General features: G+C 41.8%; 2 protein-coding genes and 1 long non-coding RNA gene across 3 annotated transcripts in view; 1 reads left to right on the plus strand and 2 right to left on the minus strand.

The window, feature by feature from the left end:
- Nucleotides 1-374: 374 nt before the first annotated feature.
- LOC148160435 (NLR family CARD domain-containing protein 3-like) lies at nucleotides 375-12,421 on the minus strand. Its single transcript, XM_088010823.1, has 9 exons — nucleotides 11,948-12,421; nucleotides 8,945-9,091; nucleotides 8,713-8,791; nucleotides 8,406-8,607; nucleotides 5,826-7,578; nucleotides 3,869-4,048; nucleotides 2,754-2,927; nucleotides 2,078-2,230; nucleotides 375-1,560 (listed from the first exon to the last, which is right to left on the minus strand). The coding sequence occupies exons 2-9, from the start codon at nucleotides 9,070-9,072 to the stop codon at nucleotides 1,545-1,547; spliced, it is 2,685 nt and encodes an 894-aa protein (XP_087866949.1). The 5' UTR covers nucleotides 9,073-9,091; nucleotides 11,948-12,421; the 3' UTR covers nucleotides 375-1,544.
- Nucleotides 11,435-12,067, plus strand: LOC148160436 (uncharacterized). Its single transcript, XR_015764858.1, has 2 exons — nucleotides 11,435-11,694; nucleotides 11,795-12,067. It is a non-coding gene; the product is annotated as an uncharacterized LOC148160436 (long non-coding RNA).
- Nucleotides 12,422-15,675: 3,254 nt separating the features above from the next.
- Nucleotides 15,676-18,497, minus strand: part of fam124a (family with sequence similarity 124 member A) — a 28,835-nt gene continuing 26,013 nt past the window's right edge. The window contains exon 4 of the mRNA XM_015001442.2: nucleotides 15,676-17,485. Coding sequence (XP_014856928.2) covers nucleotides 16,667-17,485 — 819 coding nt within the window. The 3' untranslated portion in view covers nucleotides 15,676-16,666. The remainder of the gene's footprint in view (nucleotides 17,486-18,497) is intronic.

Here is an 18,497-nt window from a genome sequence, read left to right on the forward strand (position 1 = left end):
AACATTTAAATAATTTGATGGTATTTAGAGAACCTTAGCTTAAATTTTCAGCTAACAATTTAAATAACAATTTGATGTTATTTAGAGAACATTAGCTAAAGGTTTTAGCTAACATTTAAATAATTTGATGGTATTTAGAGAACCTTAGCTTAAATTTTCAGCTAACAATTTAAATAACAATTTGATGGTATTTAGATAACAGTAGCTAAAGGTTTTAGCTAACATTAAAATAACAATTTGACGGTATTTAGAGAATCTTAGCTGAAAGTTTTAGCTAACAATTTAAATAACAATTTGACGTATTTAGAGAATCTTAGCTAAAGGTTTTAAAATGGTTGATGCAACACGTTCTGTAAAAATAAATTGCCTCAATATTTATTAACTGAGACTTAATGACTTTATTGCATTAATGTCTTCCAGTCATGAATCTCAGCAGTTCATGGAAAAGGTTCACCACAAAATCAGTTCAAAAGCTCAGATCAACTGAACAGGATGTTTCTGTTGTTACTAAATAAACCTAAATTATTTAGTAAACCTAAATAAACAAAGTCAAAATGAAAACTTAAATATATTTTCAATTCTTTGTTGATCCTAATACAAAAAGCTAGACAGCATGAAGGATTAAAATAAAAGGTGCAGTTATTATATTTGTACAAAGAGCATTATTAAAATATTTATTAACCAAATAACCCATATTAGGTTAGAAGAAATATAAAAACATGAACCAATCAGCACATTATCCCAGTGATTCTCTGAGGTCTGAATAAATCAGTGAATCTCAGTAAAGAGCCTGATGTGACACATCGAGTCCTAAAGTTCTCTAGAAAACTCAAAACATGAAACATGGAGTTAAAAAAGTAAAAACCAAAACAGGCTGAGGAATATTAAAGCTGAGGATCAATGAATGTGATGCAAAACTTCATTATTTAAAGATTTTTAGAATGACTATAACAAAATAACAATATATACAGAATATTAAAATAATGTCCAGATAAATGCTGGATGTTCCTGAAAACTGCTCTAAGATCAGAGTTCCTGTGGGACATCCAGTTCTAAACTGGTTCAACTGGTTTCTGTGATGGAAGCTGAAGTTTCTCTGCAGTTTCCAGTAAAGCATCTTTTTATCTGTGGAGCTTTGAGGAACATTTTCCTGTCAGCAGAAGAAGAAGCAGCAGAAAAAAGAGGTTTGAAGTGTCTTTCATGATTCAAAGCTGAACAGAAATGATTCCCATGTTTCCATCTCAGACCATTTCTGGTTCCAGGATGAAAATGAATCAGAGAGAAAAAAGATCAACTTTCCAGTTAATCCAGTTCAGATCAAAACTCCATGAAGCCTCTAAATGGAGCCCAGTTTGAATCGGATCTTTATTGATCCAAAGAGACAAACAATATCAGACACTAAATGACAAACATGAGAAAATAAAGAGGAGGAAAATCTTGGAGGTCAGAGGTCATCATCAGGATCCAGTCAGAGTCTCTTTAGACTCAAACTGCTGCAGCTTCAACCTCTGAGGATCAGCAGGACACAGAGACCGTTCTCTACTTTACAGAGATCCGAACCTGCAGAGAGAAGAAGGAAGGAGAGATCAGATCAGTGAGTGTTTCCAGCCTCTCCAGCAGCAGTCAGTGACGCAGCACATCCAGTAGATGGTTTCCAGGCTGCAGTCAGACTGATCTCAGAGCTGTGACCAAGATGAACCTGATCAGTTGTTTCCTGTTGAACTGAGAGAACAAGCAGATCTGAGATCAGATCTGCTGCTGCCACAGTTTGATGAATGAGGACCACTGTCTCTAGACATGTTGGACGGCTGGACGCTGGAGTCCAGCTGGACGTCCTGGAGACATGGACACAGCAACAACACTCATCTTCACACCAACACAAACACAGGAACACAACAAGCAGCTGCTCCTCTGATTGGCTGATTGCTGTCTCTGTGTCCAATCAGGAAGCCTGAACCATTCTCCTCCCACTGAGAAGCTGCAGCTTTACTGGGAACACTGGAGCTTTGCTTTGATGCTAACTGGGTTTAGTTCAATATGCTGACAGCAGCTGGACTCACTACAAACATTTACTTACTGTAAAGTCTCTACAAAACGCTTCAGCTGCTGAACATCTGAATCCTTCAGGTTGTTTCCTCCCAGGTTCAGTTCTGTCAGATGGATGCTGTTGGACTTCAGAGCTGAGGCCAGAAAATCACAGCTGATCTTTGACAACCTGCAGCTCATCAACCTGAATAAAGAATAAAAGATGAGCTGAAGCCAACAGGATGCAGGTGAACCAGTCCAACAGAACCAGTTAAAGATCCTCATGAATATTAAAGCCAACAAGCTGCTGCTTCAATAAAGACCTGCTGACTTCAGAACCAGAACCAGAACCTGGTACTGGGTCATGTTGTGTTGGAGGATTTTAATCAGTAAAATCATTCCAGGATCTGATCAAAGTGTTGAAGCATCAATCACTGATTATTGATTTGTTCCTGTCAGATTCCAGGAATTCTCTTTTCTAGACTGGGTTGAATGACCTTTGACCTGCTTGACATGAGGGGGATTTCTACACACTGGGGGTCCGAATGCTGTCCTGTTCTGACCTCAGGTCAGCAGGTCCAACTCAGTTACACAGAGGGACTAAATTAAACTCTGGATCCAGGAACAAACTCAGAAAATATTTATTAGAACAGAAGAAATGAACTTTGATTTATGATCAATTATATATAATTATTCACTGAAATATTGATAATTATATAATTACAAACCACAATGTTTCCAGTCTGCAGCCTTCAGTCTGTAGAAAACCACAGAGCTCCTTCAGTCCAGAATCTCCCAGGTTGGTGTTGAACAGGTCCAGTCCTGTCAGATGGGTCGGGTTGGACTTCAGAGCTGAGAACAGAGACGTCCAGCTGGTCTCTGACAAACTGCAGTCCAACAATCTGAATAAAGAATAAAAGATGAGCTGAAGCCAACAGGATGCAGTTAAAACTGAAATATGAACAAATAAATAATAAAATGTAGAAAATTAATCATGATGAACTGATTCTAACATCTGATCCAATCAAACTGGTTTAAAGAGTCCAAACCAGCAGAACCAGAACATTTGATCAACAAAGAAACTCAAAGTTTTCTATGAGCAGCAGCCTGGATGAGGTGAGCTATTTCTGCTGGTTCCTGATCATCAGCTGGAGACCCGACTTGGTAACCGGATCAGAACCACTCAGTTTATTCATGAATGGCCTTGGGTTCTTCTTAAAGCTGCTGAAAGCCAATGGAGGCCATTATTTCCTAAGGAGACGTGATGAAGCTTCATCACAGAGACGAGGCTCCAACCGACTGACAGCTGTCAGACTGAAGAGGACGGTTCCTCTCTGACCCGGCCCAACAGAACCACAGCTTCAGGACAAAGTGAGGAACCTGCTGCTGCTGCTGCAAACCTCACTGTCATTCAGCTCATCTAGATTTGCTTTTCTACAATCAGTCACTTCTTAGATGTTTCATTAATGATGATTTGAACTGGTCAGTGTTTGTGGCTCGACTGGAGGAAAACATTTCATTCTGGATGTAAAGATGAGAATCAGAAATAAAACAATCTGAATCTTTACCAACCAAACTGAAACATCTCCATCGTTAATTAACTTCATTTGAATTATTTTACTCATTTTGTTCATCAGTCAGAAACATTTTAAAAACTGAAAAACAAAGTTCAATGATCTCAAAGCCTGAAATAAGAAAATCATTTATTTATAAGGTAAAATTGTTTGAAATTTGAATCTGACATTTAAAAATAATGTTTTTAAATATTACAACTAAATTATTAATTAAACTAAGGATTAAAGTATCAATGAATGATTTTATTGTATAAATAGAGAAAACAAACCTCAGTTCCTTCACTTTACTGACTGAACTCTGCAGGATCTCAGACACATTCTTCATTTCAGAGTCTTCAGCTCCATCTATGTTGATCTGACTTATTTCCAGTTCAGTCAGATCTGGGTTGGACTTCAGAGCTGAAGCCAAAACTTCACATTCAGCCTGATGGATCTCACAGCCACCAAGTCTGAGATGAGAGAAGAAATAAATTCAGTTCTAATGAAATCAATCTGGATCATAAACAGATAAAATATGATAACAGTGATGTCATCATGATGTCATCATCTGATCAACATCTGATCTTCAGTTTACTGAGTTTGACCCGACAGAGAGTCTGTGCAGCTCCTGACTAAAGTCCAGGTTCTGGTTCTGGTTCTGGTCCAGGCTTCATGTCCTCAGACCTTCAGCTCAGTCAGATGTTGAAGATCTTCTATCATCTGTGAAGGAAAGTTCAGTTTCTCTGCAGCATCAGAGCCTCAAAGGAGCTGCAGCAGCTGATGAAGAGGCTGACTGAGCTGAATGAAGGAAACTACTGGAGATGATGGAGAGGAGGAGGAACTGCTCACAGCTCTGACAAGTCACACTGACTTGGACTAGACCGTTTGGCTCCTTGAGATCTTCCACGAAGCAGGAAGTGAGTTATAAATGAAGTGAGCAGAGCAGGAAGTCCAGCCTGCTGTGGACCTCTGGCATCTCTGGGTTTGTTTAGCCCATATCTGCTGCTGCAGCATCTAGAATCCTCCTCATCATTAATAATAGTAGTATATTCTATAGAAACGTGGCTCCCAGCAGCAGATTATTAAATGCTGCCACAGAGGAAACTGGGAGCAGACCAGACACATGATGCTCCCAGTTGTGTCTCCGTTCATCTGCTGGATTTGATGCTGTAACAAAGTAGAAAGTGGACAGTCGTCAACCTGCTTCAGCTAAAAGCTGCAGATTGTTCTGGTCGTCCTGCAGAGCAGCAGCAGAACCGGTCCTGCTGCTCCTTCAGGTCTGGACCGTCCTCTGTTGACCTGAGAGGAACTGGGACAAACTGGCTGGAAGAGGGACACATGTCTCTGCAGTGGTCTGTCCATCGTCTCAGAGGAACAAAGGTTTGGATGTCAGAAGAAATTGTTGCTAAACTCCTAAAGAGCTGAAGAGCAAAACCCCTGGAGGAGACGGAGCGTTTGGGTCCAGCAGCATCTTCATGGTGAAGCAGTGAAAGTTCTCCAGAACTAAAGAGGCTGGGATGTCTAAAGAGCTGAAGCTCATGTCTCTGCAGGTCTTCATGGAGGACAGCTAACAGCTTCAACAAAGGCTGCAGATGAAGAGTTGATGAGGAAAATGGTTCCAGCTCTGGAAGCAGAGTTCTCAGAGCTTTGGGAGGATCTGACAGAAACTAGGACTTTTTCTGGAACCAGACAACAATCACCACATTTTGGTCTCAGTTACAAACTCAGAGGAAACTAGTGGAGGAGGAAGAGGAGAGGATGATGACGGAATGAAGAAGATCAACACTGTTCACAAAGTTTATAATTAATGCAACGGTTTATTTTAATGGTTCAACTTTCCATCAAACCTAAACAATTATTTTATAAAAACAGTCAAAGATCCTAAAAGGTGAATTATGGAGCAGCAGCTCAATGAGTGAAGAGAGTTTAAAGTTTAAAAAGTCTCTCTGGCTGATTGGATCTGAGAGGAAATAGACATTTTCTAGAGTTCAGGGTTTTATATTCATTTCAACCTGAAAACTGATCAAAAGTTAAATATTTTTAAAAGATCAAAATGTGTAAAAACCAGAAGCTGCAGCTGTCCTGGATGAACTGAATGTTTAGATGTTTGAATGGCTGAAATCATCCAGAGGATGAAGGAAGTAGTTAAAGGCCAAAAACATCCAGAATCAACTTGAAGAAAGAAGAAGAAACAGGAGGACAATAGTGCTGAATCAGCATTCACACAATGAAAACATCTGGACTCACCGAGCCTTTCTGCAGTTCCTCACAGCTGGAACCAGTCTCCGTCGTCCACCTGATGTCTTGTACTTTTCCAGGTCCAACTCATCCAGAACCTCTGACATCTGCAGCATGAAGGCCAGAGCTGAACAGTCAGTCACTGAGAGCTGCTTCCCTGAATCCAGCAGCCGTTGGATCTCCTGATAAAATGAGACGTCGTTCATCTCCACCAGACAGTAGAAGATGTTGATGCTTCTGGCAGCAGAGATTCTATTAGTGTTCATCTCCTTCAGGTTGGTGATGATTCTCTGGATGGTTTCTGGACGGTTCTCTGTCTGACCCAGCAGATCCTCTAAGAGTCTCTGGTTGGACTCCACAGTGAGACCATGAAGGAAGCGGACAAACAGGTCCAGGTGGCCATTTTTACTGCTGAGGGATTTCTTCATGACTTTCTTCATGAAGTCATCTAGAGATGTTTCATTGTACTTTTGTCCCAGGAACGTCTTGATGACCTCTGACCTCCTGCTGGTGAAGCAGTGGAGCATGTAGACGGCAGCCAGAAACTCCTGGATGCTCAGATGAACAAAGGAGTAGACGGAGATGTTGCGCATTCCTCTCTCCGTTTTAAACATCTCAGTGAAAACTCCTGAGAACAACGCAGCATCTTCGATGTTGATGCCACATTTATCAAGATCTTTGTCATAGAAGACCAGGTTTCCCTCCAGCAGCTGATCTAGAGCCAGTCTTCCTAGAGACTCAATCAGCTTCCTGTTCTCTGGACTCCAGATAGATTTTGTCTTTCGTCGTCCATCAAACTTTTCCTCCTTGATTTTGAGCTGAACCAGCAGGAACTCTATGTACATCTCAGTCAGGGTCTTGGGCAGCTCTCCTCCCTCTCTGGTCTTCATCACATCCTCCAGAACTTTAGCAGTGATCCAGCAGAAAACTGGGATGTGACACATGATGTGGAGACTTTTGGATTTCTGGATGTGGGAGATGATCCTGCTGGCCTTCTCTTCATCACCTCTGAATCTCTTCCTGAAGTACTCCTCCTTCTGGGGGTCAGTGAACCCTCTGACCTCTGTTACCATGCCAACGCACTCAGCAGGGATCTGATTGGCTGCTGCAGGTCGTGTGGTTATCCAGAGGAGAGCAGAGGGAAGCAGTTTCCCCCTGATGAGGTTTGTCAGCAGAACATCCACTGAGCTGGACTCTGTAGCATCAGTCAGGATCAGATCATCATCAAAGTCCAGAGGAAGTCGACTCTCATCCAGACCGTCAAAGATGAACAGAACCTGGAACTTTTTAAAGCTGCGGATTCCTGCGTCTTTAATATCTTCAAAGAAGTGATGAATCAGTTCCACCAAGCTGAACTTTTCTTCTTTCACTACATTCAGCTCTCTGAAAGTGAATGGAAATATGAACTGGATGTTCTGGTTGGTTCTGCCCTCAGCCCAGTCCAGAGTGAACTTCTGTGTTAACAGTGTTTTCCCAATGCCAGCCACTCCCATGGTCATCACTGTTCTGATTGGTTGATCACTTCCAGGTTTAAAGATGTCTTCTCTCCTGATTGTTTCTTGTTTCCTGGATGCTGTTTCAATCCGTCTGACCTCATGTTCCTGGTTGACCTCTCTAGTTAACCCCTCTGTGATGTGGAGCTCTGTGTAGATCTGGTCCAGAAAGGTTTGATTTCCAGGTTCAGCGACGCCTTCAGAGAGACTCTGGAACTTCTTCTTCAAGTTTAACTTGAGTTTCCGTTGACATTTTCCAGCTCGAGTCCCTGCATGGAGACAACACACTGTAAGGTCTGGACAGGCCACTGCAGCTGGGGAGAGTGACCAATGAAAACAGCAAACTGGGACACAATATTACGCAGCACTGGGTCAAGCCAGGGAACTGTTCTCTCCACTGTCCTGTTTACTCTTTACAAACCGACTTCCAGTAGAAATCCAGGTTCTGCCCTAAGCAGAAGGATTCAGAGACACTTTGATAGTTGGTTGTTTAGGGATAAACAGGAAAAACTGTAGAAAAACCTTGGCAAGAACTTTTTGAACTTGATCTGCATCAAATGCCTGCAGCTCAGTTCAACAAGGAGACCTTCTAGCCACCTCTTCTGTCTGGATGCATGTAGATGGACGGTAGACAGTCGGAGAGTTCATGTCATGCAGATCAGCAGCAGTTTATCATTTACTGGCCTCAATGTTGGCGCTGCTGCATCACAGGGTAAATTTGGTAGCTGTCTGTGTGTTTCTGAAGGTTCTTCATCTGCAGCTGAATGGAACATTTTTATGCACTGGGTGCAGGAATTAAAACTAAAATGGGTTTTTATCTTGTGCATTGCTGACATGTTTGATTTTTACAGTATTTTACGGTAAATATAAAGTTCCCAAAGTTTATATTTCATGAGCAGCACATCAGTCACCACAGGTGATGTTTAAATAAAAAAGCTGCTGAATCCAGAACGTCATTGAGCTCATGTGACTGTTTGATTAAGATTTTCTGTGTTTGTTCGTTTCTCTTGTTTGATTCCAGTTGAATTCATTTTCTCATGTAATCATGTTTTAATTATTCAACATAACAGCAGAATTCTTGTAGAAATCCTCTTACTGCTCTGCAGACGGTCAGCCAGCTTCTCCTGCTTCATCTTCCTCAGGAAGTTCAGGGTGATCTTCATCACCGCCTCTCTGCTCCTCCTCTGCTCCTCATCCTCACTCTGACCCTCTGAGCATTCTGGGTCATCTGGACTCAGAACCTTTTGGATCTTCTTCAGCTCGTTCTTCACGAATGTGACAATGTTTTCCTCCAGCAGCTGGAACAGAATGAGAAGATATCAGACTAGATCTGAACATCAGGTCCATGTTGGACAGACTGACAGTCCTCTGGTCTACAGACTGAACAGAACCGATGTACAGACCATAAATATGGAGTCCAGCTGTGTTTGGTGCGGCTGGACAGACGGATCAGTGGGAACCTCTGAGCTCTGCAGATCCTCTCTGTGGAGGAACCAGGACAAATGAACCAGAATCTGTCTGTCCACACAGAGACAACATTATAGGTGCATGGCCACTTATAGTTAGATTTTCTATGTTACATCTATATTTTATCTCTATAGATTCACATGAACCAGATAGAAACTGGTTTCTTACTTTCTGTCTGAGGGTCCAGGTTCAGTACTGAAGTCTGGAGGATGATCTTTGGACCAGTCACTCCTCACAGACGGACTGATGGGTCCTGGAGGTTTTGCTCTGTCCTTCTTTAGATCCAGATCTTCCATCTTCTGGACTTCAGTCAGCCTGAGAAAGAAACCAGAACCAGTCAGACCAGTGGTCCAGGTCCAGTAAGTGTCCTGTGAAGCAGAAAGCTGGTTCCCATCAGGAGTTCAGAGGATCAGAGTGAATCAGATGAATGAACAAGTGAACATTTCCTATGAACTAGTGAACTTGTTTAGCTCCCACAGTGGACCTGAACGCATCATGACTCTATTGTAGCTCCGTATGGAGGGAGTCAGTGTGCAGAAGGTTCTGAGGGAGCAGCAGCTCAGGTCGGGTCCACAGCTCTCCTCCAGACAGAACCGGGTCCAGCTGGGATCTCAGCAACATGTCAGCCTCTGTGGTCATGTGAGCAGCTCAGCAGGATTTCCTCTCAGCTAAAGCTGCTTTCAGGGACCACAGCATCCAGCTGAGGTACCAGCTGGACCCACTGCAAGGAATCATGGGTAATCAGCTGCTTCAATGAGGGGATGAAGCCCCCAAACACTCAGCGAGGCCCGATTCTTTCTGCTGCAAGGAGCAACAAGAGGTAAAAATTAAAAAAGACCAAAGTCAGTGAAGAGGAAGAGAGGAAATCTGTGGACTGGTTAAAGCCGGTTCTGATCCAGACAAGAGAAACATTAGTTTGTGATGAACCCAGACTGATGAGGGACGGAGTGATGTGTTTCACTTTCTGCTGACTTCAACAAGCAAAGAAACTAGTTTAAAACTGTTTTTGTTCTGATTTTTAGGTTAAAAAGATTCACAGAGAGTCCCTACAACAAGAACACTGATGTAAAAAGTTACATGAGGTTAACTTTTTTAGTTTAGTTCATTTAGGTTAGATTTGAGAAGGTCGTTGCTGCACACTCCACTCAAACAGATCAGATTTAGATGCAGCTGTCATGGTGGACCACTTTATCTCTAAAGCACTTAAAATAAAACAGCAGCTGACCAAAGGGTTGCAGGAAAATGAAAACAAATGATAAAATATAAGAAAAATAGAAATCAAACATCAGAAATACAAGTAGCAGTGCAGCATTAACCCTTGTGGGTGCGAGGACTGAGGCAAACGTAGAGGTCTATGGAAAATGATCCAGGTTTTACGTGTGTGGGGTCGATTGGACCCCATTTCGACATACAAGGTGGAGACAAGGGTTTTAACCCTATAGCTCACTCAGGGTTAAAACCCAGAGAAATAAATGGGTTTTAAGTGAGTTTTTAAAAGTTGTATCATAGAGTTGATCATTCACCAGGTTAACTCTGCAGTTACTGAGCTGTGTTGTGGTCAAGACCACCTAACCCGAGACCAAGACAAGACCAAGACTTTTAGGGGCCGAGACCAAGTCGAGACCAAGACCGAGGGAAGTCGAGACCGAGTCAAGACCAAGAACAGCGGCCTGCGCTAAATGACACGATAAAATTTGAAATATTATCAAAATTGCTTCTCAAATTGATCTGAAAGATCCATATTCCCATAAAAACACCTAAATATTAAATACTTAATACATTTTACCAATATTAAAGTGAAGTGCTACAATCCGCTGTGGTCTCGTGCCATCCCTAAAAAGATAACGCCCATATTAGTCATGTCAGAAACCATCACTGTCTGCACCTTTAAACATAGCAATTGAGGCAATGCTCTGACGGTAAATAACGCTCAACTATGAACACTGACCAGGGAGCAACAAAGAAGTAACCAAGCACAAGGTGCTCACTGTGACTGTTTTCACCCTCTCTCCCGCTACATGAGGCCAGGTAGTCTGACACCATGGCAGACATGACAGCTGCCACTTTGAACGAAAACGATCATAGAGCAATGTGCATGCTTTTTCATTCTTGTGTTTTATTTATTTGTCAATTAAAAAAATATCAATGCATATGATTAAATAATGATAGCTACTGCAGTGTACCCAAAGCATTACAAGAACAAAGAACGGCTCTCAGTGACCCTCCAGTCCTATTTTCTAAGTAAAGAGCCGTTCAGAAGAACCGGACTGTTCCTGAATATCACATCATTATATTGCAGACTTTTGGACACAGCGTTGTCCCATATCTGGGACAAGTCAGTCAACACCTCCGCACAATAATTAAGTGCAGTGAGTGACTTTTTTTCCATCACAAATGCTTAGTGTCTCTATACAGCTAGCTTCGCTAACATCACCTCAACGGAGCTTACCTTTCTTTGAGCTACTTTTCTAAGTGACGAAAATAGTTAGACGTTTTCCCCACTGGCTGTGAAAATGAAGCGCTGCTGAGTTAGCAGTGCCCATCGGATTTCTTATGATTTATGCAGCGCTATTATATTACTGACGATTAGACAGACATCTTCTGCTGCTCAGAGAAAACCACTGCGCATGTCTGGAGCGCCGCGTTGCGAGTGAAGGGTGGGGAGGGGGAGTAACAGAAACACGTTACTGCCTGGATTTTAGTCGGTGCGTTTGGCATCCACGGAAAACAAAGATGTTAACAAAGAAACTGGACAGTATGCTGTACGCTTAGTGATATTTTCACAGTTGCGGTCTCGACTGATCTTGCAATAAAATGCCGAGTCCTCAGCGCCCGAGACCAAATGCCACCAAAAAATGGTCTAGAGACCAAGACCGATCTCGAGTACTACAACACTGTTACTGAGCTGTGTGTTTATGGTTTGTGTTATTTCTCTCATAACGTATCCTCACTTAGAATCACTTTATAAGCAGCAACGTCTCACAATAAAACATTTCATTGAATCTAATTCCTTTCCAGATCAGAGCGCTGCTGTGGGGACCACACCGTATGAGAGACGAGGGACCCAGACCGAGGTGGCCGAGGCCCCGGGAAGCCTCGGAGGGTTTATCGGTCAGAAAGGCTCCAGAGAGCCGAGAGAGACTCGGAGGGACCCGGAGCGGCAACACTTACCTCTGTTAACAAGTCAACATGTTATTTCCACCCTCCGCTCAACTTACCTCTGTTAACAAGTCAACATGTTATTTCCACCCTCCGCTCAAAATGGAGGCTGACTTGAAGAAAAATAACAAAGTTAGTTTCAGTTTCTTTTTCACAGAAAATCAGGTGACTTGTGTTTTCTATGAATCAAAGTTTGATTCATCAGTTTCAGTTTACAAAGTGAAATAAAACTAGAATAAAGATAGAAAACTTTCGGTATTTCTGTTTTGCTGTTATTGAAGAAGATTTGGAGCTGAGCAGCTTTTTGTTCTGCAGAAAACCAACAGAACAAACGAGTTTAACAGGTTTTTGATTGTGGATTTTGAGCGCTCACTGCCCTCTGGTGGTCAACTATTGTAACTACAGATATTCCGCTACATACTAACCAGGTAATTTGTTTAACTTCATTTGTTCTCATTTTCACCTTTACCAAGTCAAATAAAATCAGCTTAAATTAATGTTTTTAAAGAGCCACTACTATGGAGAGCCATTTCAGCCAAAATTAAATAAATAAATAAATGGGTAAAATAAATAAAAAATGAGTAAAATAAATCAAAAAATGAAGAAAATGGTTTAATGAAAAAGCTAAATTATTTATTTAACAAATTTTTTATTTATTTCACTCATTTTCTTAATTTTTTTATTTATTTTACTCATTTTTTATTTATTTTACCCATTTATTTATTTATTTAATTTTGGCTGAAATGGCTCTCCATAATAAGGGAGGACGTGCTCTTACCAAAGCTGACCTCTCCAGCCTGGTACATCATGGGCACCTTGACGGCGCTCCTGTCAGTCAGGACGAAGGGCAGGTTCTGGGTGTTGCCGAACATGAACTGCTTCTGCCAGACGCCCCTGAACGCCACCGTGTTGACCAGGGCCACCTGAGGCTGTTGTCCCCACCAAAGGGCTTCTGCCTGGGCTTCGCCGTAATTTATCAACAACAGATTTATGTTCAGCATTTTATTCCAATCAATTCACCCAGAGGAGGAGGTTGTGTGCTGGAACCACTTAGACCCGTTCTTCTAGAACTGGGTGGGATTTCCTCTGTAGACTGCAAACGTCTTCACAGAATCCAACAAATCAGCTTTGTGGTCGCTCTGCCTCTTAATCCTCTAAGAGGGGCCTTTATTTCCAATAAAGGTCTTTAGGATTCTCTAAAGGTTTGGTTCCCTCAATTTAGAAAACCAAAACTCAAGGAACCACCTGCCTTATTGACCTTCCTTACGGCTTGTGTACAGTCTCAGGGTGCTGGATTTGGGGTGGAACCCTCCATGCATGGTTAGTAGCTTCCAAGTCTTAACATCTGTGGCCTTCATCTCTTCCATTGGCCAGCTAATTATTCTGGCAGGGTATCTGATTATTTATCTTATCTGTAAGGCATAGCTGTTTATCACACAGATCTTGTTCTTGCCATTGAGCTGGCTTCTCAGGACTTGCCTTATTCGTTGGAGGTATTTGGCTGTGGCTCCTTTCCTTGTGACCTCATCCAGGTTGCCATTTGCTTGTGGTATTCCCAGGTACTTGTAACTGTGCTCTATGTCTGCTATCGTTCCCTCTGGGAGTGAGACCCCTTCTGTGCAGATGACCTTCCCTCTCTTTGTAACCATCCGGCCACACTTCTCTAGTCCGAATGACATCCCGATGTCAGTGCTGTAGATCCTGGTAGTGTGGATCAGTGAGTCGACGTCTCGCTCGCTCTTGGCGTACAGCTTGATGTCATCGTCTCAAAAGTGAAAATCAGATGTTTACTTTGTGGTTACCAGTAAACACGCTCATCTCTTAGCAACAGATTAGCAATAAAAATTGTTGTTGTTCAAAAAACATAGGATTTCTTCTGCTCTTTTGAAACACTACTTATAACAAGAATTGTGTAGTTGGTAAATTTTGCAGAAAAGTTCATTTTTTTGACATTAGTGGTAAATATATTATAAAACACACATTCAACACAAAAGTAAAAATCTGATTTATACTTCGTGGCAGTTCGTTACCAGAAAAAACCCCTGCTTATCTCTTAACACCAAATTAATAATAAGTAATATTGTTTATAAAACATAAGCTCTTTCAAAAATAATGCTTATCTGCTTAGACATGAGAAATTTACAGTTGGTAAATTTTGCTAAAGTAAAAATCTGAAGTTCACTTTGTGGCACTTGGTTACCAGTAAACACACTCGTCTCTTAGCAACAGATTAACAACAAATATTGTTATTGTTCAAAAAACATAAAATTTGTTCTGCTCTTTTGAAATAGTATTTATCTTACACTATTTAACAAGAATTGTGTAGTTGGTGAATTTTGCAGAAAAGTGTTGTTTTCTTTTATTGTCATTAAATATATTGTAAAACAGACTTTCAACACAATAGTAAAAATCTGATTTATCCTTCGTGGCAGTTCATTACTAGTAGAAAACGCTCATCTCTTAACACCCAATTAAGTATTCAGTGTTTTTTTAGGTGTAGAGTAACAGGTGCCTTACATGCATTGCATGGAAGCATTGAAAAACAGTGTAAACATTGGTGTTTATGCTAAGACAAAAATGGACTTTGTTTATTACAGGTCACTTTTTAAAGTGCTTGATTTCACTCAATTTTATTTTGGGGTATCCGAGTAATAAAGACTGCACTCAAATGCACCCCAGATTTTTCAATTAAAAAAATAAATAAGTAAAATGATAAGATTATTTTGATTCCCCAATAAAATATCAGGCTGCAGTGATTTGATCTACCAATTAAACTATAATACGTAGCCAATAGGTGAAACAAAATAAAGACCTATTATTTCAGAACACCCAGCCTTTTCTATACACACACTCTAGTAACTAAATTAAATCTCTAGAAAAACTTTTTTTTTTTTTTTTTTACATATTAACATTTAGTTCAAAACTAAACAATAAATGGGCACACTTCCATGGCAACACATAATCAGCACAGAGCAGGAGAGAGTAATGAGAAACATCTGGAAGTTAAATGAATAAACTGGATTTGAACCCTTACTTCCGCAGATAAATACAGATCATGTGCAATTAATTTTATTCGTAGAGTAAACATAAACAGCTTCTGAAAATCACCACAGTCTGAGTTAATTTTTTTTTACTTTTACTTGGATTGACCCTTAAACTAATAATTTATCTCACTGATCGTCTCTGAGAGCCATTTATTATGAAACACACAAGTAAAATAACCACAACAAAAAGTTTATGTAATTAGGCTAATTATGGTTCCTTTTTTTGTATAATTGAACTATTTTAAAAGAGTGATGAGATTATAATAATGCAGAAATCAGAAACTGACTTAACTCACTGAAAACCATTTACACACAATAACAACCCAGCATCTGCAAAGCTACTTACGGAGATGTGGCGTTTAACGATGGGCTCATTTTTATTTATATTTAAAGAGTGCTAATCTAGAGCGAAGTTAAATCAATTTAATCCACACTAGCTTCATAAGTGCCGACTCATCTTATCAGATGAGCATTATGATGACGAGCAGAGTGGAAAATAACCACATATTTGGGTTTTTATGCTGACATGCTCCACCAAAACGTTAAGCTGAGCTTCTTCTCTTCTCGAATTTCTCTCCATATTTGCATATTTGCTTTAGCAGATGTTCAGGATGTGGGAAAGGAAAATTTAAAAAAATGTCATGGTCTTTTTGCAGGCCAAAAAAAAAAGCAATAAACTGCACACAGCAAACCTAAGAGGCTAACCGCTTTACGTTTGTGTTTATTTATTATCATTTTTTCCAAACCAGACATGTCATTGTGTGTTTGCACACTGAAGAGATACAGTGCTCTGAACTTTTACATGTTTTGTCACATTACAACAAAAATGTATATTTTTACTGGAATTTTATGTTACAGATAAAAACAACGCAGCACTGAGATGTGAAGGGCAGGAAAGGAAGAAATCCAGTTTGAAGTTGCTATAAGCCATGCAGAGAACCACAGCCGGCAAGGTTCAACTAACACTGCACACGACTCTGAACATTATCCACTCTGTGAAACATGGTAGCGACAGCATAATGCTGCGGGGATGTGTCTCTTCAGCAGGGACGGACGGGGAAGTTGGTAGGAGTTGTCGGGGAGCCATCTTGGAAAGAAACGTCTTAGAAGTTGCAAAGAAATTAAGATGAGGACAGATCTTCACTTTCCAGCAGCCAGAATCGTTTCAAAGTGTTTTTATGCATTAGAATGGTCTAGTCAAAGCCTGGCCCTAAATGTAGTTGAGAATCTTTGAAAAAAACATTGATCAAAGGTGTTTTCTGACTGAGCCTCAGCTATTTTGAATCTAAAGTTTGACTTTCTGGAAGTATAAAACTGGACACTCTCTCCCTCGCGGCCGTAACTGAAGTAAAATGTAAAATTCATATCTTTTTCCTTCCACTTTAAGAAGTATCAATACTTTTGCAAAGCACTGTAGATAAAACCAACTGTGCTGTAAAAATAATATTTTACACCCTGAAAAGGGAAGTAGTTATATTTTAATGAATAAAGCTTCTGTACAGTTATTTGATCACTAACTGAGAATAATATGTGACTGATATTTACAGTGCTCCTCTCTACATTCAATAAAACAGGTTTGTGCTTCAGGTTCCTCTCTTCCACTGTAATTTTACTATCAGACACTAGGTGGCATAGTGGAGCTGTGTTCAGAACTAAAACCTGTCGTCAGTGGCCACATTCAGACCTTTCAAATGTAGAACTCCTGCTCTTCTTCTACCCTGTCTGCCTCTTCAATCGGAGCGCTAACGATGCTGCAGCTGTCTGACAGGTTGATGGAAACGTCACTCGACGACGGAGCGGCACTCGTGCTCAAACTACTGCCTTGGAGATGCGCCCCCAGCAAAGCGGAGGGACTGCAGTCGATGGAGAAGCTGTTTGGCGTTCGGCCCAGAGTGGCCGATTTGTAGGTGCCGTCAGGAATATCTGGAGAGAAGGCGGCTCTGACGTCTTCTGGAGGCGCCGACAGCGGCCGGGGCGTCAGAGGCAGGCTGGACTTGATGTAAGCGGACACCACGGACAGGTCGGCGTTGCTGCCGGGATTCACCTTGTGCCCCGTGTCCACGTCCGTCTCCTCCGCCCCGATCAGAGAGTCCACGTTCAGACGGAAAGGCGGGACGAGCGAGGGTCTCCTTTGGAGGGAGCAGACCCGGTTGTGGAGGTTGGAGCCCAGAGCAGGAGGGTTCCGGGCGGAGTAGGAGCCAGTGGAGCCCAGGTTGGGTAGAGAGAAATGCGAACCCGACTGATGACCCCTCCAATGCGAGGTCCGGCGGTCAGGAAGTTGCTGGTCGGACCACTCCTCCTGCTCGTCCTGCTCCTCGCAGGCCAGCGGGAGGGAGCTGTGGGAGCTCTGGTGGCCTCTGGGACGGGAGGTCACCCTCTGTTGGTGACGGCGGTTTTTGTAGGAGGTGACGGCGCGGGTAAAGCTGGACGGAGCCGATGCGGATTCGCCAACAGCCGGTGCCATGCAGCAAGGGTTTTGTCTGCTTCTCAAGCACGCGCCCTGGACCTGAACACGGACAAAAAAAAACAAAGAGCACACTGTTACGTCTAAACACCAGCCACTCTAAAAGCACTTAAAGATAACAAACGAATCTTAAAACAACAGAATAATTAAGACATTATGCCAGACACTTTGACCCGCTGTAGCTGGAAAAGCTACAGGTCCACAACTAGTAACAATAACACTGGAGCCGTGCCACTCAAAGCTGAAGTCAGCCCTGAACCTGAGCCAACATGGGAAATAGCATCTGCTTGGCCCGGTGCTAAGCTAAACAGATTGCAGTTTTTATTAGTTTCATCATAAACATATTCACTTTTGGCCCCCGTGGCTCGTTAAGAAGCTCACTCTTGAAGAGTTTGACAGACTTGCATCAAAAGAAAAACGGTCGCTATGAGTAAAGCCATTTCTTTACTGTAATGCAACATGTTGATGCAATTAGTCTGTGACTCTTTACAGACGCTTGGTGATACGCTAAAATGAAATCTCACTCCTCAGTGCCACTTTCCAGGGCAGTTGCTAGGAACAGGAGTGTAAATGTGGTCGATAGCTGAAGAAAACTTTGTAAATCTGAAGTAGGGACACACCCAGCAGCACGGATTCAGAAGTTATCTGTATCAGAGTCCTTGTCGTCACATTTACCAGTATATGCAACATCACAATGGCAGTGAACGGCTTGGAAGATAAACTTGGCAGACTGAAGTATCTGCAGAGCTGTCCATTCAAATTCTGCAGGCCAATAAATACTCGGTCAGCTGGATGGAGTTTAGCTGCCTTTTATGGCCACATCTGATTTAGATTTAAGCAATCAAGATGTTAAAGCTTCAGGAGAAAAGTGAGGATGACCGAGATGCCTGGTCTGCAAAACTGCATTACGTATTGTTTTCTTAATAATGGTGTTTTTTTCAACCCATAGGACGATGCTCACTATGAAGAACAAAGAGTCTGTATTGCTGCACCAACGTGACCCGCTCAGATATTCACAGCTGCTTCGGAAGCAGGACGGAGAGCAGCTGAAACA

The sequence above is a fragment of the Poecilia mexicana genome, unplaced genomic scaffold (assembly GCF_051168715.1).
Source record: "Poecilia mexicana isolate PSO_F unplaced genomic scaffold, ASM5116871v1 scaffold_2, whole genome shotgun sequence".
In the NCBI taxonomy this organism is placed as follows: Eukaryota; Metazoa; Chordata; class Actinopteri; order Cyprinodontiformes; family Poeciliidae; genus Poecilia; species Poecilia mexicana.